General features: G+C 34.9%; 1 protein-coding gene across 1 annotated transcript in view; it reads left to right on the top strand.

Annotated features, from left to right (window-relative positions):
* Positions 1-1,690: 1,690 nt before the first annotated feature.
* Positions 1,691-23,732, top strand: part of LOC123313277 (protein kinase C, brain isozyme-like) — an 82,365-nt gene continuing 60,323 nt past the window's right edge. Inside the window, exons 1-2 of the mRNA XM_044898099.1 lie at positions 1,691-2,038; positions 9,056-9,087. Coding sequence (XP_044754034.1) covers positions 1,860-2,038; positions 9,056-9,087 — 211 coding nt within the window. The 5' untranslated portion in view covers positions 1,691-1,859. The remainder of the gene's footprint in view (positions 2,039-9,055; positions 9,088-23,732) is intronic.

The following is a 23,732-nucleotide window of genomic DNA, read 5'->3' as shown; positions in this document are numbered from 1 at the left end:
AAAAATTCTTACAGCGGGTTTCATAAAACTCTTACTGCCCGATCAACGATTTGACAGTCACTGGATTTCAAAAACGAAATCACTAAAACTTTTTCATTCCTACATATATTGAACAAGAAGCAATTTAGAATCATTGAATAGATGTATATAGATCATAATTTGATTCGAGAATTGAATTCCGATTTCTTATGGCTGAATTATTGATTGAAAACAAATTGACGTTTATCTGTCAATCAAGCGTTGATTCCCCAATCGAGCTTTATGAAACCGGGGGATAGCCTACTATAGAACCAAACAAAATTTTAATGTCAAAATATTTTATGATTCAACATTTTCTCCTCTTAATTGGATACATTTATTACAGCCAACCTGCAACGTCTCTAGACCTTTAAAAAAAATGTTTCTTCTTGCTCTGCAAACCAGACTTTCACAGCTTCTATAACCTCCTCTTTGGAAGAAAACTTACGACCTTTTAAACTTTTTTCAGTTGAGGAAAGAGATGATAGTCGGATGGAGCCAAATCTGGTGAATAAGGGGGGTGTTCTAGTAATTCAAAACCTATGTCACGAATTTTTCGCATGGCAACAAGAGATTTGTGTGCAGGGGCGTTGTCCTGCAAAAACTAAACACCTTTGGATAGCTTTCCACGTCTTTTCTCTTTAATTTTTTTCCGTAGAGTGGACAGTAATGTCGAATAGTAATCTCCGGTTATTGTTCTACCCTTATCCAAGAAATCACTCATGATTACTCCATGGCAATCCCAAAAACCTGAAGCAAGAACTTTTCCAGCAGATTTTTGGCCACGAAACTTCTTAGTTCTTAGAGAACCAGAGTGTCGCCATCCCATCGATTGTTGCTTTGTTTCTGGATCGTAGAAATGTAAGAAGTCTACATCGTTTTCAAATCGAGCATAGATCGAACACGATGCCTCTACCCTTGCACTCTTTTGGTCGACATTCAAACATTTGGGGATCCATCCATTTTGCAGCAATTTTTCTCATGTCCAAATTGACGTGAACTATATGATGAACGCATTCTTATGAAATATTCAGTGCTTCAGATATCCGTTTCAGCCCAATTCGACGGTCTGATAAAATCATGTCATGAACTGCATCGATATTTTCGAGGACTGACTCAGAAAGTGGCCTTCCCGATCGGTCATCATCTTCAATGGAGAATTTACCTCTTTTGAAGCTTGTAGTCCAATTTTTCACGGTCGCATACGAAGGACATTGATCACCAAGGGAATTGAGAATATCTTTGTAAATCTGCTTATCCTTAACCCTTTTAAATACAGATACTTGATGATGGCTCGATACTCCAATTTCCCGATTTTCACAATTTCGGTGGACATCTTCTTTCTTTTAATTTATTGCGTAACTCTGGTTTACTTTTTTGACCTCAAACTTCACACTGACACTTCTAATGAGTTATTGTTCGTTGCTATGTTAACGCAATATTTTTTTATGCATGGAACTGGTCTAGGCTAACTAGATATCAAAACATCCTCGTACTTTGCTAAATCAATCAGTTGACCATGAGGGGAAGTATTAGTAAATTGATGTTATATAGGCGCTCGGGCAATTCGTAGAGTGTGTGCCACCTTTCCAGCTCAGATGGTGCCGAACAGCGGAGCCGAACGCGAATCGACCCACAAACTGTTGCACCTAAAATACGGCCTTCAATACACAACCAGCTCATACCCATACCTGAATATTGACATTTGACCGTGCGGCCGGTCGTTGTTTCAGTGTTCTGTGGCGCTCCGGAGAGTTCGCATCGCGTTCGTTTGATGACGTCACCGATTTAAAGACCGCACGATTTCATTTCTGCTTTACTGAAATAACAGAAAAGCCAGGATGGCGGAGGAGGATAGTCAGATGGAGGACGTGGATACCAACTCGAAATTCGGGTTTAGGCTGAGGGGCAGAAAGGGTGCTCTGAAAAAGAAGAATGTGTACAATATCAAGGATCACAGGTTCATACCTAGGTTTTTCAAACAGCCTACCTTCTGTTCTCACTGTAAGGACTTTATATGGTGAGTATATAGCGTTCGTGATGCTTTTTCATTCAGAAATTTCCTGAGAACGCATGGGGAATAGACAAAAATCGAGCCGAAATCCTCGATGTTCTCACAGGATTCATCTTATCAAGAAACGAAACTTCCTGAATGAAACCATGACTATTCTTAAGCACATATCCTAGAAAAAACAAAATTCCACAGATTTCTTCGAGAATTTTGGTTATTGTGCACAATTCTGATCATCTTGAATAACATCAAATGAGAAAATCTGTTATCCTTACATTGCTGAAGGATAAATGGAATAGAAGTAATGAAAGTAGTCAAAATCTCTTCTATTTAGAAGAAAATGAAGTGAATGACAACTTCACGAAAACTGTTTCAACTTTCAACACCATTACTAGAACAATTAATTGAATAAGAAGAATGGAAAGCAAACTTTATGTTGTTGAACCAAATATACAAGGACTACTCTCCAGCTTGTTGGAGATCCCAATGCAATCATTTTAATTGATATCAATTAAAATAGATTGAAACAAGACTAATCGGAATGTTATCCAACGAACTTAAAACATTAAAAACACTTATGGTGGATCTGAAATGAATGGTGAATAATGATTGTATTCGTAATATATAATACATTCGATGATGTTGGCTTCATCATAATCGTGCCTCATTCAAAGTTTTGAGTAGAAAAATAAATTTGAAAAAAATCATCTGCACATGTGAATTCGAGAGATAGTTATTTTGCAAAGAAAACTCCTCGGAAAACTCAATTTTAGACAGAAAAATGGGGTCACATAATGATATTGACATATTTTTTCCTAATATATCCTAAACTATTTTTCATTTGGTTTCTTCATTCCTAAAATTTTCAACTTCTAGACTGAAATATCTTTCAGTTTTTCAGAAACATATAGGTAAACCATTTTTGCAATAGGGCAATGAGAAATTTTTCGTGAGAGAAAGCATAATTTTTGCTTCACGTAATTTTGGGAAAAAGTTCTTCATGTATGATAATGAGTTTAATCAATTAAAATATCACCCTTGTGAAGCTAGCAGCACAACTTCAGAATTTTGATTTTCTATGCGATCAGATTCTTTATAAACAATCATATTGCGGTTTGACTTTGCTGGCAGTATTTTTTTTAATATTTATGTAAAGAAGATCGGCAGTGCGATCAAATTAGCACTTAAAATTATGACGGGATTAAGATTCGTGATGAGCTTTTAATTTCTGCTAGTCGAACATTCAGCTATTCTCCAAGAATTAGAAGTAAAATATTTTTTTATAGATTAATAAATTAGAAAAAAGATTATTGCCAGAAAAGTAACTCAAATTTCAAGGCAGTTCTACGCTAGGCCACCTTCGACATGGATAACATTTCGAAGATACCTGCGTCGTCAGTCAATGTGACACCGAGTGTGACACACTGTATCTTATGTGATCTATGCATTCTCAAAGAACTTCAAATTGATCTGACATTCCAAAACCATGTTGCTTCGCATGGATTTGAATCAAACACACACGAAATCACAGCAAAGGATCAATCAAATCGAAAAGAAAAAAATAACAAATAATTGTAGAAGATTTTCCCGTATACATTGACCATGGTGACAATTGACACTAAGAGTGCCCTTTTCAAAAGTGTGAGGAATAAAACTGTAGAAAATAGATGATAACTTGACAATTAATGTTCTTCAAGCTAGATCCAGGGCTGATTAAAATCAAGTAATTAATCTTCCAGTAGATATTAGATATTTCAATATCTGCGTCATTCCTCAGATACAACGTACTTTCATATCACAAGAATCATTCAATCTGTCGAAGTACAAATGCCACGAAATGAATATTCACTGCCCAGTTCAGTATTTAAAAAAATTGAAACTTTTATCACATATCACTTTCTCGACCACTTGAATTAACGCAATTGTTAAGATCTGATTCAAGATCTAAGTATGACCTTGCATTGATTGAAAAAATCCAGTCCAATTACAAGATCAGCGTAGCAGTTAGGAAAAAGACCTCGGCTTGAGTTGAAGTGAGACCAATTTGACAAGAATGGAAAAGATAATTGAGGAATAACAAGTCGTCGAAGGTAGTGGTCAAATAGATGAACATATGTACATCGATCAATAGGAGATTGTGGAACTAAAGTATATTTTTCATATTATGTGATGCTGCACAACAGTCAAATCCTGTATCTTTGTCGTTACCGTTCGCCATTTATTTTATTGATATTCAATAGAATTGTTGATTTATTTGGATGACAATATCGTCACCTTACATCATTCTTGCCTCAGTTACATTAGAAAACATTCCAAGCTTACTCAGTTGAACAATATTGTTCTTTCTGTGTTTCCGATATTTCCATGGAGTTGAAATTAAAAAAAAAAAATAGTCACAAAGCCAATAGACGTTGGAGGTTGAAAATATAAATCAAAATCATAGCACACAGTAATGGTTGAAATCATTTTAATAATCTTTGGTACACGTTTTTCTTAGGGTGTAATAAGAAAATAAACTATCTTTGATCACACGTAATTCTGATGGAATGATCGACTTCTCCTTGCTGCTTCTTTATCCAAACACAATTGAGTCAATTTCGGATGCTAAGCAATATGCTCTGATTTTGAATATTTCTTGTTTTCTAGGTTATATTATATACCTATTCCAGTTCTGTGATAAAAACTACAGAAATTATCAAAGTTTTTTTGTGTCTAGATATTAAGCTCCGTCATGAATTTAAAGGACTAGTGGGACGTCAGTAACATCGACATACGAGTCGACATAAAAACATGGACTGAGCAATGCTAGCATGAAATTTTCTTTTTTCTTTCTATAAAATTATAGAAAGAGAGAAATGATGGTCGGGCCAATACCTGTCTCTTTTCTGTTGACATAGACGTGAGTGTGGACAATCAAAATTCTAGAAAAAGATAACTAGAAGGACCGATGTTCAGTTTCTCTCTGTCACTTTTTTGACCACACTTAGAAAGGGAAGGCACAGTCCATTTCTCTATGTCTATGGTCAATAATTCTTGAATAGACTATAGTCCATTCAAGGATGTTTGACATCCCAGTAGGCGTCCAGACCTCGGTCCAGACCGAGGTCCAGATGTAGCTTAATATCTGGTCACAAAAGATCCAATTTCTGTATTTTTAATCACTGAACTGAAATATATAAATATAATCTAGAAAAGTCTTTGAAAAGATTAAATACTCACATTCAGAGCATATTGATCAGGATTCAAAATAGATACAATTATGTTTGCAATTTCTACGATTAAATTAAGAACATAAAGAACAGTCCGAAATTCAAATTATCGTCGGTAAGTGCATAGATTCACATATTATAATAGGTCTATAGATCACTGTTTATTCACAATACCATCCTCAATTCCGCAACACAAAATATTAACTTATGAGTTATCACCAACTTAAATTCGATTTTCTATAGTCACTCGAGATGTCAGTCTTTCTTGAATGGACTGTATATGTGATAATTTCAGGAAAGTTAGAAAAAATAAAACTCAACAATCAAAAGTAAAAAACTATTATGTTCATATCCTACCATATAAAAGATGTCAATCGATAATGATCAAAACATTCCATTATTTATTGTTTTTATTTTACTATAACACTTATCTATCTTAGCTCAGCTGCTGAGTTCAACAAATTCAGCTCTTTATCCATACGGAGAAATAATCACCACCTAGATAAGTAGGATGTTTATCGCTATTGACTAATGGATTTCGTATGTCACTTCACCTCTGCTGAAAACATTGCCCTTCAGGTTCGCTTATTTCCGCCAGTGTCATTCGTATTGAAAGGTGAATTAACCCTGCGGCAGGGAGGATGCTTCCAGTGGTTTCACACTCGATAAGATTTTACAGATCTTATCATCTGACAGAGTCAGACTTCTTATATTTCTGTAAATCTCGTCAATCCAAGTTCACTTTATCAATGCCAAAATTATCGTTGGCGGATTTTAATTTTCGATTTCGGGGTATCATGAATATTTAGAATATGCACAGTAGAATGAAAGTAGATTAAATTGAAAGTCGCTGTTTCCACATTAATGAAGAAAAGTTTTTTGCAATTTACGCGAAGTAATTCATTTTCTGGAATAAAATCGTATTGATAATATGTATTACGAGTTTATACATAAATTCAATTCAAAAATTTTGGGCCTCAAAGACCAGCCAGTTTCTTTAAAAATATGTATGTCGGAGGTCTCAACGAGACATTTGTACACATGTAAAAAAAAATTGGAATCGATTCATGAAAAATTTTTTCCACAGAAATTCTTCAAAAATTGTGTTCATTCAGAAAATGAAATTCAATTCGGCAACTGAAAAAAAAAACACGAACATTGCAGGTTTTCCGCCATTACGTATGTTTTTTTTCGGAGTTCTTCACCTTTTCTGAATTGAGCACCCAAAAATACTGAGAAATGACCAGAAACTGTCGCTCTTATAGTTTATGACTGAGCACACTCATTAGAATATTGCGCAAAAATGATGTTGAGCACACTGTATCTCGCTTATGCTTCGAAAACGGGGTATATTTCTAAAGGCAAAAATGATTCTCGCAGTGTCATCTATATGACTATACAAGGTGAGTCTATTCTCTATCTATTTTAACAGTAGATTCTTGAGGTCAGTAGAAACACGTTTTTTTTTATATCTTTTTTCGATTCTGCCCGGATAAAAAGATATAGCCATTTTAAGTTTTCATAATGAACTGTGCCACCCCTGGAAAAAAATTACCTTCAGAATAACTAGCTAAATTTGTGCCACTACACATCTGTGGATCTTTCAAGAAGAAATGCATTCGGTCAAAGTACCCAATTTTTCGAATTTCACAGAATTTTTTTATTTTTGAACATCAAATTACTTGAAAAAGGCACATTATACGAGAAAATATAAAGAATACTTTTATTTCACGAACCGTTCAAATATTCATTAGATAGCGTCCAACTCAGTTTCAAGAGTTGGGTTCTTTGAATTTTTGGTATTTTTATGGAACGTAATGGTGATAATGAGAAAATTGGAAGACGTTGGTTATATTTTGTGTTCGAAAAAGATATGAATGAATGAAAAACTATATTCCGAAATTCATCTCATTCGATTATACTATTTCTAAGAACTAAAAATAACATTTTTTCATGGTTTTACAACAGCCTGTATCTTTTATACCGAGCCGATTCGGAGAAAATGGTAGGCGAAAAAAGTGTTTCTTTTGACCTCAAAAATCCACTGTTGAAATATTTGTACGAGTCAAAGACTCCCCCTGTTGTCCAGTTTATGAAGTGGACACTCAGGTGGACATTTTAGTGAAATATTTTTGATGAATTATTTAGGCTTATTCTCATAGTACATATATATATATAGTATAGAATATCTTCTTATATTCTTGCTGAATAAGGTAGGTACTTGATCTATACGAGAGAAAATATACATATACCGTTTCATCCAAACAAAAAAGATTCATAATTTCGGTAATTAACGATTCAACCATTTCAAATGATTGACGTGCGTATACGGAGAATCAAGCGACCATTTTTTCATATACCGTAAAAAGTTTTGCGAAAGGATTTCCTTCTCAAACGTAGGTATAATTAAAAAGAGATAACTTCCATATAAATCATAACAAGCTACGAATCCTTGGACGTATTAACAATGTTTAAAAATAGAAAATAGAAATGATAGTGGTTTCTGGTCAGTACACGGTTTACGATAAAACCGAGTGCGAAGCCGCTCTCAATTGGGTACGAAGTGTGAATTTGAATGATTCACTCATTTCCTCGGTTGCTCAAATTATACGCCGCCTTGAGAAGTTTACTGCTTAAAATTCAGTCATGCAATATTTCCTCTACCCGAAGTTCCGCTTCTGCTTATTTTACAATATAATATGTAAAAATATGGAGGCTAGGAGACAGATTGATTTTTCCTTGATGAAATTTCGTTTTATTGGATATTCAGGAAGAATTTTCTGAAAAGTTTCCGATAGAATTTTAATGAAAGAATGATTAAACCAAATTGTATAATTGCATTTTATTCACTAAAATTTTGAGCAGAATAGGGTAGGAATTGTATTTATTGACATATATTCTTCAGATTTATATGTAAATGTTTTGAAATATACTAACTGACAAAGAAACTCCAACACCCAGAAGAAGCTGATTAAATTTTAATTTTTTTTTGGTCAAACATAGATAGTATAGCAAGGAGTAAATGCGTCTTGTCATTGATGCAAGAAGATCGTCTTTTTCATCTTGAGGGATACTATCACAAGCTACCTGTACTTCATGTCTCAGAGCTGCCAAAGTCCGTGGGGCTGGGGTAAATTTCCAAGCCTTCTACCTATGATGTCCCAAACTTCAAAAAAGTTTAAACTAACTTTGTCAACTTGAGGTCGAGTATTATCTTGCTGAAAAATTGGATTCTCGCTTCATTTGTGCCCCTTCGAAGTCCGGTGCCTACTGTTCTTCGATTTTGGGCATTATCGAACCACGCTTGACAACATCTCATAACAGTAATTGGACTTCTGTTCGTACGGTTAGCGAAACGACAACCCCCCTTCCGTAGACCAATAATTCTACCCCTTTCAAATTCACTTAGCTGGCGATAAATTCCGCGTACATGGGCTCTAGGCATTTCAGCAACAATAAAACAATCTAAACATCGACTTTGGATCTCCTCGAACAGCTGGTTTGTTGTAAAATTTAAAAAATTTGCAAAAAACGACTACAATATTCAAGTAACAAAAAATGTTTATATGAAAAAACCTTCACGATATTTTTCTCCAAATTTTAATCATTCACTCCTTGCTATACTATATATGTTCTACCAAAAAAAATTAAAAATTTAAACAGCTTTTTCTGGGTGTTGCAGTTTTTTTTTCAGTTAGTATAATTTATTATTTCAATCCTTTTATCGAGAAATTCTCCTAAAAGTTGTAGAAATTTTACATCAAATTTTGATTATAAATCAAGATAACATGTTTGCTAATTCATTTTAATTTTGCAGGGGATTCGGCAAACAGGGTTTTCAATGTCAAGGTGAGTAAAAACTTCATTATGTGAAAATATTCTAATTCTACTTCTTCCTTCTTCATTCCGAACCAATTTATACTTCCATCATTTTATCTGGCGGGCTGCTCCATTGAAGTACTGCATTAGCAGATCTAAAAAAATACTCTTCGAATCACATATTTTGTCAGTTCATCAATTTCCAAATTCTACTTATTATGTCTTTGATTGACAAATATTAATCAATATTAAACAATATCTGTTGGGTATAGTTTGAGGATACCAAGATCAGCCATTTCCTTATGTTTCTTTGATTATTTGGACTCACTTAGGGTAGTTTTCAATGACCTGGGTTAAATTTTTCTTCTAATATTGTAAAAGAAAATTCTTATTAAAATTTATAATCTTTGGAGATTTTTCTTGAGAGAAAAGAAGTTCATTTGCCAAACACTTCATATTCCTATTCTCCAAATTCAGAAGAACTTATCGACAACTTGATGAAGTTGGTATCTTGAAAGACAAACCTATATTTCAACATGAAAAATTGGAAAACGATTAACTTTAGGAATAGGTATGTATCAAGCAAACTTTTTTTCAAGGGAATACTGTAGAGCGTACCATTTTGAGAAGTATTATCCAAAAAAACTGGTAACAAAAGAGTAGGTCCAGGAAAGGGTAACTAGCCCTTCAAGAATCACCCTAAGTGAGACTGAAGAACGTGTCTTGGTATAATTAAATAATGCCATTGAGTATTAATACTCAATGATGATACCCAATCTTTGAACGTATTATGGTACCTACTTATATCGGAAATAATGTAGAAAACACTTATTATCGTTAGGAACTTGCGAAGGGTGGTAGCAACTTTAATGAGAGATAGCGGACATAAGATACTCGTAATTTCCCTTTTTTGAGATGGTTGGCAACATACACAAAATTGGATCTTTAACACTGTTGAAATTCATTATGCTATTTTGAAAGTAGTTAATGAAATCATTGGTCTGGTTTGAGAGTTCGAAAAAGAAGAAGCAGGAATGTATTCTTCACACCTTTGCAACAGATTAATTCTACAAAGAATAATACAAATTCTACATATCATTGTATATACATATATGGTTATCTCCACTCGAAGTTATTGATAAAAATTGTCTGTTCTCACTAAATGCATCGAGCATTCAAACATTGTTCAAATATTCCTCATTAATGAATTAGTTCTATTAGATCGTTTTAGAACATTTTCGGATCAAAATTCGCAAATAACGGACATTAATATCTAAGTATCGTGCAAGCAAATTCCGAAAGAGATCTAATGTGTAGGTATAAATTTTTTGTGATCACTGCTGAAATGTGTTACGTGTTACCTAAATATTTATTCATCTGTGCTAATGCCTATAAATTTAAAGTTTATCTAGCAATTCCCGTAAAATCAGCCAACAAACAAATTATGTGTTCACAAGGAATAATTATATCATATGAATAAACATACGGAATGCCGCGAATCCAGTTACCAATGTAGCGCTAGTCGACTGCATTAATCGTTTGAATAGGTATCTAAACGAATTCAAATTTCCGCTTTCGATAAAAATAAAATGGAATTATTTATTTCAAATTCTTATCCAAACATATGCTCATCTCATCATCAAAACAAATCCTTCGCCAAACGATGTTGAAAAATCCAAGAAGTCTAGTACTTAACACAATTTTATTCCATCTAAAATGGAGAATTCAAAGAATTGTCGTTCCATTAATGCGAGCTATAGTTATGAATCAGCGCAGGAATTTCCAGAGAGGCTGTAATATTCAAGCACAAACTGTAGACCGGTTTCGGGATCAATGTCCCTCATCAGAACAGTGCAGTGTTACTCATGAGTGATGAGGGATATTTTTCAATCCTCATCAGCAAGACTGAACGAACCCTCACATACTCTGTAGAATCCTCGGTAGAATCCTACAAATACAAGCTTACGCCTATAACCATGACTACAGGCGCTCATTGACTCATTTCACCGATATACTGCATCAATCCCTAAAATCAGTTAATGCCTGGGAACAACTACCGTTAAACAGATCACAGTGGAGGGCTTTGGTCCACAGTTATAATGGAGACTCGAGAAGAATACAGCTGCGGCCAGATCTGTTTAGTGACTATCCATGCCCGGAGTTTAGAAGGATCTGTAGGTCACGGTTGGATCTCTTCAGTCACAGGAGGGCACACAGTCCCAAGTAGCCCTAAAAAATTATAAGTTTGATCGCACCGATAGTTTTGTTTTTGAGTTCTTTTGGAGATTTATTCTCGTTAACGGGATACAGCAATGATGATGACAATCCTACACCATTCCATGGCTCCCAGACATACCACTAACCAGTTATTCCACGCATCTTTGTTAGGACATCCACTCTGTAAACACCATTCACTTATCGAGCCTCCAATGATACCGTTTCGCGATAGAATCGTCCAAAAAGACGTTACTGCAGTCCATTAGTAGCGCAAATAGCCCAGGATATACGTTTAAGCACTCAGCAAATCCCGGATCCCAAATCCTGTTCAGCTCGCGGTCATGTCCCTCGGGATGACACCAAGATTAAGCGGAACTCATGAAGTTCGTTGGGAAGTATTGTTTGTTTTATCGATCAGGTAGTATAACTGGAATCAGCGCCATATTCAAGAAATTACCTCCAACAAATCCCTACTCTCCACCTGATGCTGGTTTTCCTGCCTGAATTTGTATTATCCCCTGGATGGAAATGCATAAAACGGGAATATAAAGCTGGAAACGCAGTACGCTTTTGTCGATTGTACATGGACTGAATACGTAATAGCGCATTTTGCATGCGCCAGTTTGCCAGTTTCCATTTTTCCTAGCCGAAAAAAGGAGGAAAATGAAAACTAGAATTTGATGTCGCATGTTGCTAGGATACAGAGAGATTCTTTCTTAACATCACCTTTTTACAGAGAACTACCAAAGATGAAATCCGAATATTATATGTGTTTATCCGCAATGCCGCAAATCTAAAGGTTTTGACCTCGGTTTTGACAAAATGCCCTATTGAATGGATGAAGATTAGATATGTACTTGAATCTCATTCTTGTTCATGGCGGATATGATCGAGTCATGAATACATCAATTAGACTCAGAGTGAATCATATGGAGGGTGTTTTTTTTTTATATCTGATTATCAAAACAGAGGCTCCGAAACGGTGTTAATTATACAGGGTGAGTCTTAGACTCGTACAAATAAATTAACAGTAGATTCTTGAGGTCAAAAGAAACACTTTTTTCTTTTCCATTATTTTCCGAATCGGCTCATCTTAAGAGATACCGGCTGTTAAAAAACCATAAAAAATTTCATTCTTAGTTCTATCTCACAAACGGTTTCATCGAATGAAATGAATTTCGGAATATAGTTTTTCATTTATTTGATGAATCTTTTTCGAACACAAGATATCACTCACGTCTTCCATTATGACCATTGCGTACCATATAAATACCAAAAATTCAAAGAACCCAACTTTTGAAAATAAGTGGGACGCTATCTATCTAATTAATATTTGATTGTTTTGTAAAATCATTCATCATATTTTCTCGTATAATGCGCCGTTTGCTAGTAATTTGATGTTCGAAAATTAAAACTACTGAGTTTTAAAACAGTTTAAAGAACCACAGATGTGTGGAGTGGACGGTTAAAGATTAAGCTAGTTATTCTGAAAGTGAATTTGTTTTTGCAGGGGTAGCACAGCTCATAATTAAAACTTGAAATGGCTATAAATTTTTATCAGAGCCGAATCGGAAAAAATGGTATACCTACCATTTTTCTTTTTCCATTTCTTCTTTTTCCATTTTCTTTTGACCTCAAGAATTTAGGGTTGAAATATTTGTACAAGTCAAAGGCTCGCCCTATATAAGTATTTTTTAGCACATTATTCATATCATAGCTTTAAATATTATTTTAGTCAGTCGATTATTTCGAGAATTATTGGGATTATTTTGTATCTTGATGAGAGGTATTTCGTTTTTCAGATAGCACTACACCATACAAAAAATTTGCGCCATTCGAAATGATTGTTGAATTCCCAACCATTTTTATATTATCTCCACGAAACTGAAAATTCACTTTTTTTTTCATGTAGAGAGTGATGTGTTGTTACCTGGACGTAAAAGAATAATCTGGATTCTTTTGAGTGTCTCCAAGAAGGTATGCAAAATATCAAATTATAGTGGTTTGAATATTTTATGATTTTCAAGTAACACCCCGTATCTCAGAATTAGTGGGCGTAAGAGACTCACATTTCTGACTCATCATAATGTCTTCTATAACCCTGTGCCTGATGGGTCATTTGTCAGAAATTATACTGCAAGTCAGTTATAATATCAAATTTATAAGCTGAGGTCATTATAGACCTTCGCTATAAATCGAGCAACAAATTACCTTCTGTTTAACCTGTATACCTATTGATGGTTTCAAGGTTTTGATAAAAAAAACTGACAATAATAGGGTCTTCAGTATGAGCAAATTAATTTGTATCCTTTTTGGTAAGACAAAGCACATTTGTTACATTCAACTTTCTGACTGCTACTTTTCATTCAGAAAATTACTCGTTGAGAATTTTCTACTCATTCGGCATGAAAAACTCTAATTAGAGTAACTTCAGTTTCGGTAAGCTCTCATAATTATTCTTAGCTTAGTGTTTGATGTCATGAGTGCTTCACTAGCTCACAATTAATTAGGGAAATTATTCATATCTTATAATGACCCTCATCCGGGTTCACGTTTGAAGCTTGGTAGAATTAAAGGGGGCTTCTATGTTCAGATAAAATATGCTGAAATATATTTATTCCACTTGTCTTTGCCGAATACTGGAAGGCACTCTCTGCATTATTTGAATTAGTTATGAGAACTTTCCTCTGCCGACCTTCAAATTTTCAACGTATATATATTTCTTGGACTTTTCCTCTTGAATCTTCCATTACCAAAGATGAACAATATGTCTCTTGAATTTTTTTTTTCATATCAATCTGTTCCATATTTATAGGTAATTCCGAAGATGAAAGCTAAAATTTTTTATTTGACTTTGGAATTGACACCTATTATACTGGGTGATTCACGACCAATCTGTCAAAGAGCAATAGAGGACCCATGAGTGGGCACTCTAAACATCTTTTGGACTAGGTGTTTCCTGAAAATAATATAAAATTCAAACCCCTGCTTTGATGATATTTTGCAAACTTTTTTCGTTCGAGGCACTCAAAAGAATTTAAAAGCGAAAATGAATAAAAAGCAGGGCCATACTAGATCAATAGTTTTCTACTTCCAAATACCAGAACATCATTATGTACAGGGTGGGCAAAATTGGTGATATCTGTACTACAACTTTTTAACCCAACCAGATAGAGGAAAATGAATGGCACATTACTGTCGTCTTTTTTTGAGAAACTTATAATGCCATCAACTGCATTCCACTATCTTCTTTTGTTTTCGAGTTATAGCCCATAATAGAAATTTGAGCGATTTCAACTTTGGTCATCTCCGTTTCTGTTTGTGCCAGGATGTTGAAATAAAAACATTATTGAGACACTTTTTTGATAGAAATCCAGTGGTGTAGGTACTATGATTTTTTCTAACAGGTTTGTTTGGTGAGCTATAACATGAAGTTGTGTTTTTTCGTATGAAAACAGTAGCTTAAAATGACTTAGAAAAAATCGTCATTTTTTTCCGTATTAGTTTATCGAAAAATGACGACCGTAATGTGCCATGCATTTTCCTCTATCTCGTTGCCCACCCTGTACATGAAAAAACTATTTTATTCCCAGCTTCTGAGGCATGTTATGAGTATTATTTTAGTATCCGGGCGTAAAAAATTGATGAAATATTAGGGCCCTGTCGATTTCTCTTGAGTGATCCAAAAATTAACTTGTAGAATATTATTAAAATCGATTAAACAGTTCAGAACTCGGTTCAGAAATTATAGGAGGTTTGAATATTTCTAGAAATATTCTATGAATGTGGCCGTTCCTGATTGCTTATATAGATCGCCTTAACCGATGGATCATTGATCAATGACATTGATCAAAAATCATCCTGTATATAGGAAAAGCCTGAAAGTTGTATAAGCGGACCTGAATTTTGCTTTTCGTTTCTTTTTTAGATTATGAAAAATTTTTTCTTTTTTGATTTTATTCGAATCAAGTCAAAGTCAGAGTAGGTCGGAAAAAGCAACGAAGAATGAAATCTGTCTATGCTGATTCGTTCTCTATTACACTCATTACGTAATTAACATGAAATTCAACTGTGTTGAATCTTCATAAATATGAATATGTGAAAGCGTTCAATGAAATAATAAAGCGTGTCTCACATTATCAGGTTATGATTTGCAAATAGCATTAAAGATTTCTAAGCATATGAGTATATGAAACCCGAATTGAATTCTTTTAAACTCAAAATTTTCTCTAAATATGTCAGTGCAATCTTTCATTTTCCTGAACTCGTTTTCAATGAATAGTCTGCGGCCTGAAAATTATTTGAATTATTTGTTTCGGCAGAAACATCCCACGAAAATTAAAATTTGTTTTCGTTAAAAATATGTTCCTCATAACTGAACGCGACCCGAATATTATTCTTAAATTATTTTCACGTGTTCTAATAAATATTCGGCTGATATTCATCGGGGAAATGCTCACCTATCATGATCGAGAAAACATGGACACTAAAATAGAACGCGGACTATTTATTGAACGATCAATTAAAATAAACAAAACAGCTGCTTATATAGTTTACGACTTTCTTTGTGTTTTTTCAAAAGTTAAATCGATTTTCTCTTTTGATCAACATTTTAATGTCACTTGAAATATATGTCAACAGCTGTTAAATTTTCAATGATGTCTTTACCATAAGGTAAACACAAATGCTCATAAAATTTCAATTCTCAATCTGCATATATACAGTGTGTTTCAGCCGAATGAAATAAATTCTATATTCCAATGATGGTGCATATTCATATAATCTTTTTTGGATATAAAGTTTCGTTATGGAGAATTTACAGGAAATAATGATGCTGACAGATCCTCAAATACACTGCGCAAAAAAATTAACGCACATTCTGAAAATCTCAATTTTAATGAAAGTTAACTCTACATTGACTTTATAACTTATTTTTTATGTACTCTCGGGAAGGTTTTGAACGAAACAAGACACATTAAATGGAAGAAAAATTTAGGATTTCACCGAATCTTATGTGAAAGAAGAGAAATGAACAATTTTCAAAATACTGAAATGCTGATAAGTGATCTAATACTTGGTATTTCCACCCCTTGCGTTAATTACAGCTCGGCAACGACGGTTCATACTCAAAATGAGTGATTCTGATCTAATCCTTCCCAGATTTCTCCGAGTTGGATTCCTAAGTCATTAAGAGTAGCTGGATGATTTTCTGAACTTTTCAGCCTTCTATTGAGGTTGTCCCAAACCTGCTCAATCGGATTGAGATCTGGACTTCTTGCTGGCCATTCCATTCGAGAGACTTCAACCTCTGTCTGGCATAATCGTCCATAAAAATGAAATTTTCACCAATGTATGGGACAAATGGCACTACATGCTCTTCAAGAATGTTCCTTATATACTTATCAGCATTTATAGCTCCATTATCAACGACCACTAGGTATGTGCGAGCAGTCAAAGATATTCCACCTCATACCATAATCGATCCTTCCCCGAAACCAGTAGTATTCAGGAAATTGCACTGAGCATATCTTTCATGTGGATGTCTGTATACAAGGGAACGTCGATCACAATGGTAGAGGCAGAATCTAGACTCATCTGTGAAGAGAACTCTTTTCCAATCGGCCTCTTCCCAATGGATAAGCTCTCTCGCAAAATCCAAACGCGCCCTTCGATGGGCCGGGGTAAGAGCTGGGTCTCTTGCCGCTACACGAGGCCTTAAATCATATTCTCTGAGGCGATTTCTTATTGTATGAGTGCTAATTTGCTCATGAGTTTGCTCAAGCTGAATTTGAAGGAGGCGAGCGGTTGCAAACCGTTGTCTCAACGAAGAAACTCTCAAGTAACGTTCTTGAATGGCAGTTGTTACCCGTGGTCTACCCTGTCCTGGTCTTCGGACATTAATACCTGTCTCCCCGAATCGCTGCAACATTCTGGACACACTTGTATGGGAAACTCCAAACCTTTCTGCAATTCTTGTGTATGTCCACCCTTCTTCTCGCAAAACTACCGCTTGGGCACATTCCTCTTGGGTCAAATTGCGTGTTTCGCATTGCATAGCGATCGAGTGTAGAAAATCAAACGAAAGAAAAACTATTGATCACTAGAACTGATCGAGAACAACTGATTTTAGAATGGAGCCAATACATTCAAAATCTGATAGTATCATCTTTTTTATTCCTGCTGGGAAAAAACATCTGTATTGAAGAAAACCGTTGAAAGTGGATAACATAGGCATGCATAATTGTGATAAAAATGATTATCATTGAGAACACTTTCAGTTGTAGAATAAATTTGAGATTTCCATAATGTGCGTTAATTTTTTTGCGCAGTGTATTTGGTTGAAATAGTTTTGATCGCTTTGTCCGAAGGTTTCTGACCAAAATATCCTAGACAGATTTGATAATGTTCTGAATGAAATCATTATTTTATGTAAATTCTAGGAATTTTGACCATGTTGAAAGCCATTTTATCATCACTTCACATAAGTGCACTCGGTTGATTTCCTCAAAATATTCTGCATGTTTTAGGCCACGCTTGACCTTGAAAAAAGTAACAGACCTTTTAAGCTCCTTGTTCTTTTGCACCTCTTATTGGTAAATGGATAAATTTGACGTCATTGAACTGATGAACCTGAAAATTTGAAAACTAGACTTTTAAGCAACCACATTTCAATGTCAGATAATACTTCTTGCGAATATATCATCGCCTAATAGATTGTCACTGCGGAAACTGAAAAGATTAAACATATCTGTCGTAGAATAAATACACTGCGCAAAAAAATTAACGCACATTATGGAAATCTCAAATTTATTCTACAACTGAAGGTTTTCTCAATGATAATTATTTTATCAGAATTATGCATGCATAAAAAAACTGTAAACAGTTATTATAAATAACTCACAGTTTTTTCTAGAGTTTAAACAATCATTGTAATATTTGAATAAACTCATTTCTATTCTATTCTATTCTATTCTATATGTTATCCACTTTCAAAGGTTTTCTTCAATACAGATGTTTTTCAGCAGGAATAAAAAAAGATGATTTTATCAGATTTTGAGTGTATTGGCTCCATTCTAAAATCAGTTGTTCTCGATCAATTCTGGTGATCAATAGTTTTTCTTTCGTTTGATTTTCTACACTCGATCGCTATGCAACGCGAAACACGCAATTTGACCCAAGAGGAATGTGCCCAAGCGGTAGTTTTGCGAGAAGAAGGGTGGACATACACAAGAATTGCAGAAAAGTTTGGAGTTTCCCATACAAGTGTGTCCAGAATGTTGCAGCGATTCAGGGAGACAGGTATGAATGTCCGAAGACCAGGACAGGGTAGACCACGGGTAACAACTGCCATTCAAGAACGTTACTTGAGAGTTTCTTCGTTGAGACAACGGTTTGCAACCGCTCGCCTCCTTCAAATTCAGCTTGAGCAAACTCATGAGGTGCAAATTAGCACTCAGACAATAAGAAATCGCCTCAGAGAATATGATTTAAGGCCTCGTGTCGCGGCAAGAGGCCCAGCTCTTACCCCAGCCCATCGAAAGGCGCGTTTGGATTTTGCGAGAGAGCATATCCATTGGGAAAGAGTTCTCTTCACAGATGAGTCTAGATTCTGCCTCTACCATTGTTATCGACGTTCCCTTGTATACAGACGTCCACATGAAAGATATCCTCAGTGCAATTTCCTGAATACTACTGGTTTTGGGGGAGAATCGATTATGGTATTGGGTGAAATATCTTTGACTGCTCGCACAGACCTAGTGGTCATTGATAATGGAGCTATGAATGCTGATGAGTATATAAGGAACATTCTTGAAGAGCATGTAGTGCCATTTGCCCCATACATTGGTGAAAATTTCATTTTTATGGACGATAATGCCAGACCCCATCGTGCGCTCATCGTTCAGGAGTACCTTGAAGAGGTTGAAGTCTCTCGAATGGAATGGCCAGCAAGAAGTCCAGATCTCAATCCGATTGAGCAGGTTTGGGACAGCCTCAATAGAAGGCTGAGAAGTTCAAAAAATCATCCAGCTACTCTTAATGACTTAGGAATCCAACTCGGAGAAATCTGGGAAGGATTAGATCAGAACATTTTAAGATCACTCATTTTGAGTATGAACCGTCGTTGCCGAGCAGTAATTAACGCAAGGGGTGGAAATACCAAGTATTAAATCACTTGTCAGCATTTCAGTATTTTAAAAATTGTTCATTTCTCTTCTTTCACATAAGATTCGGTGAAATCCTGAATTTTTCTTCCATTTAATGTGTCTTGTTTCGTTCAAAACCTTCCCGAGAGAACATAAAAAATAAATTATAAAGTCAATGTAGAGTTAACTTTCATTAAAATTGAGATTTTCAGAATGTGCGTTAATTTTTTTGCGCAGTGTATAAAAAATCCACCAAAATGCTTTTTTAATGTTCTGTCCAGTTTTTTAATCAGTTCCCCGAGCTCATACTGCCATTTTATAAGCATTAACAAGCGCGTGAATATGGAACTCACTTAATTCAGAACTTGTATATTGTCCTGCTCAACAACAAAAACAGACGTCAATGTCAACCAATTAAAACCTACGATACGACACCGAACACGATACGATACGTCTATTATTTTGTGATATAAATGAACCTAGAGCGTTCCATATAGAACAGTAATGCGATGCACAATTTCCATACAAAATATTCCTATTACTTCGCTTCAACCCAATTTTGGTGAAATGTCCCTGGTAATGCCATTAAGGCTTTTGTTCTGCTGATGGAATAGAGTGTCTTCCAGATACAGCGCCCCATTTATCAAATAAATTTACCACATAAGTTTCCGAGATTTTCTAGAAATCTTATTAGAAGCTATAATTGGGGTTATAACAGTGGCGCAGCCAAGATTTTGTTTTTGGGGGCGATAGTGTTATTTTGCGGTAGCTTCAATGTTTGTACTAGGAAAGGATTTGAATTTTTGGGAAAGATACCAACAATTCGAATTATTGGGGGGCTGCAGTCCCAAAGCCCCCCTCCTGGGTGCGCCAGTGGATTATAATCGTTTCAGAAATACAAATAATTCGGTAATTCATTTCTGGAATCGATTTTAAATTGAATAGTAGATATTACTTGGGGAAATTAGTGCACTAATCAAAAAACATCATCAACATTGCTCCCTTCAGACACCCATATTTTTGCTGTTCGACTGTAGGTCACCCAAATGTGAATTTTCCAATTCGTGACTTCGATAATAAATTGTACATCCTTTCAAACCAACTGAGTCGTATCTGATCAAGGATAATAATCGACTCCATTAAATCATAATCACAAATACATAAACCGATTCGAATCGATGATTTATCGCATCCTGTTCCGTGAAATTCCATAATTCTAATCGAAAATATACATCAATGAGCAGAATTCAAAAGCATAGGTAGGAAAATGGAGGAGAATTTCGAGGTAACCATCATTTGAATAGGTTATCATTTCAATATTAATTGGTGAATAATATCATTCCGAATTCGAATGCATCGAAATATTTCAGTTCAGGGATCAAAATTTGAAAGTCCAACAAGAACTTGTGAATAATATTATGCCGCAAATATCATAAAATACATTTATGTTTTCACATGAAAATCCCAAGAATAATTCTTCGAAACTGACTTCTTTCTTAGCTGTAGGCTTCATACCTTGAACAAAATTATGCCTGAAATTCTGGATATTTTTCGAAAATATATTTAATCTTCGTTTTCAAGATATATCATCCAATTATTTGTTTCAATCTTTTATTAACATCTTAGGTTACTGTGATTTATATTTGTTTCTATGTAAAGTAGAATAATCATATTTATAGGTGTAATGTCACAACTATAATCAGAGAAATAAGTAGATTAGAAGTTATAGTCCATTCAAGAATGATTGACATCTTGGGTGGCTATGGAAAATCGAATTTAAGTTTGTAACAGCTCATAAGTTGAGATTTTGTTTTGCGAAAACAGGTTGGTATTATGAATAAACAGTGATCTATAGTCCTATCCTGTGGGAATCTATGCACTGACCGACGATAATTTGAATTTTGTATTGCTATTTATGTTCTTAATTTACGGTGGTATTCTGCTTTCATCTGTAAGCCAATCTGTAACTTTTCATAAGCTTACTGGAAAATTATGCATTTCTGGACGTTCTTGGTGATCTGTAGCTTACAGGAATCCGTATCTATTCACGATAAGTAGTTCAAAACTAACACTGTGAAGAAGATAGTTACAGGAACATTTCCAGAATTGCATTATTTACGAATCTGTCAACAGGACACAGACAGATCGATCGTACGCTACAGATTTGTTTCAATTTTGAATGCTGAAGAATATGCTCTGAATTCGAATATTTCTTTTTTCCAAATAGGTACTTGTTATATTTGTATATTCCTGTTTTGTGAGTGAAACTACAGAAATTATTGGGGATATTTTGTGATTAGATATTAAGCTGCGTCTGGACTCTCAAGACCTACTGGGATATCAATCATTCTTGAATGGACTATAAGTTAGTCTAGACTAAAACAAATTTCATGGTTGATAAGAAAAAAATTTGCTTCTACTGTATGTGTTATAAAGTGTTCCCTTAAGATGCTGTAAAATCGCAGGAAATAATACTTTGTCCGGCGGCCAGATCTGGTTGGTGACTATCCATGCCCGGAGTGTGGTAGGATATGTAGGTCACGGTTGGGTCTCTACAGTCACAGGAGATCACACAGTCGTAATTAGTCCTGAAAAATTATAAGTCTGTTCGCACCTTTTTTTTCCTTTCTTTTTGTTTTTTCCCTTTTTTCGTCTTTTTGTAGATTTATTCCCGACAACGGGATACAGCAATACAGCAATGAATTGTCCAAAAACATTGTTATTACTTTAAAAAGCACGGGCTCAAATATAACAAAAATGTTTTAAAATGTATCATTGTTTTCTACTTTTTGAGACCGTTTTTCTTGAAAACGATTAGGTTTAGAACATCAGACAGTGCTTCGTTTTTGACAAGCACACAACGTTTCAGATAATGAGGCTTTCAGCTGCAAAGTTGCTCTTATCTGAAATTTTTGTTTTATCCATTCAAATTCTGTATTTTGCGTTTTTTTTCAAATAAATGAATAAAGAAAAGAGGTCTGTCTCTTGTGGATTATTGGGAAAATGTATCTTCTATAATCATGGATTATATTGATATGAAACAGATTTTATGAATTGTACTCTACGTACGACATAAATTCAGAAAATCCTAAATAACTCACGAATTATTCATTTTGAGAGCATTGACATATTAGAACACTATCATTATTTTTCTTCGCAGACACCCACGCAATCATCAAAATTAGGATTCTAATTTGAAAAACTAAAGTTATGGGTAAATCTTGATCCCAATTTTTGACACAACATTCGTAATACCATATGTCAAGTTTTTCACAATTCAGGAAATGTATAATATTAACACATTATTGCTTGCACATAATACTGAAAATGGATATCTCCCTATTATTGAATGAAAACAATGGTTTCAACAGAAATGTATTCAGCACCGAATACTCATTGATACCAGAAACGAAAAGATGTAAAAAAATGTTTTTTACTAATTTATTTTCACTCCTTGTAATACCGCTGCTCAGGCTCAAAAATATTTTAGCTCAGTTGAGAAATTCGAACAATATCATAATCCCAATTTTCATATTTCAAATAATATGTCCAGATCTCCAGAAACATCTAATAGGCACTCGAACTTGTGACTCCCTGTATTTTGTATGAAATATCTCCTACGAGCTATTCAATCCACCATATTACTATGCTATTTCACATAGACCCTATCCAAAACATCTTGTACATTATTAAGATCTACCCTGCAATCTCAAAGTTTGAAGTAACACGTTCCCACCAAGTTACCAGAAGTTTGATAGTTGCATAATTCCCATTTCACGCCAGTTCTGCCAAAGTAGACATACAACAATCCCGGGGATATTCGCCTAGTTCTTGGGGAAAAAAACGAAGAGGGGTGAATTTTGTCTAATAATCCCGAAAACTTCAGAACTCCCCGTTTTAAGAGCGCAGTTATCAAATTTCCATGCAAACGATTCCGTTGTGGTTGACCTGGAAATTGCTGGGAGTTTTGCGTTCATTTCTCGCATTACGTATGGGGAATGGGGTGTGAAAGAATGGCATGAGAGTTTGGACGATCTGCTAGGATTCTTATAGCAGGGACCTCTTCAGTTCTCAGCGGAATTATTCTCTGTAAAATCGATGGAATGTTTCCAGGGTCTCTTAATAGCAGGCTTGTGCTCTACTCTTTGTCGAAAGGGATCCGGAATGTTGCTGAGCATACAATTATGTGTTCTTCATTTAATTACACTTTAAAATTTGAAAGAATTGAATTTAGCAGATAGCTGATTCCTAGAGGCAAAAAAGCGTAAAGTTTCTATCAGTTTTTCAAAACATTGAATAAAAGATACCTTGGCA

The sequence above is a fragment of the Coccinella septempunctata genome, chromosome 1 (genome assembly GCF_907165205.1).
Source record: "Coccinella septempunctata chromosome 1, icCocSept1.1, whole genome shotgun sequence".
Taxonomy (NCBI): Eukaryota; Metazoa; Arthropoda; class Insecta; order Coleoptera; family Coccinellidae; genus Coccinella; species Coccinella septempunctata.
The sequence above is the reverse complement of the archived record's forward strand: the minus strand, read 5'-3'. Positions and strand labels throughout refer to the sequence as shown.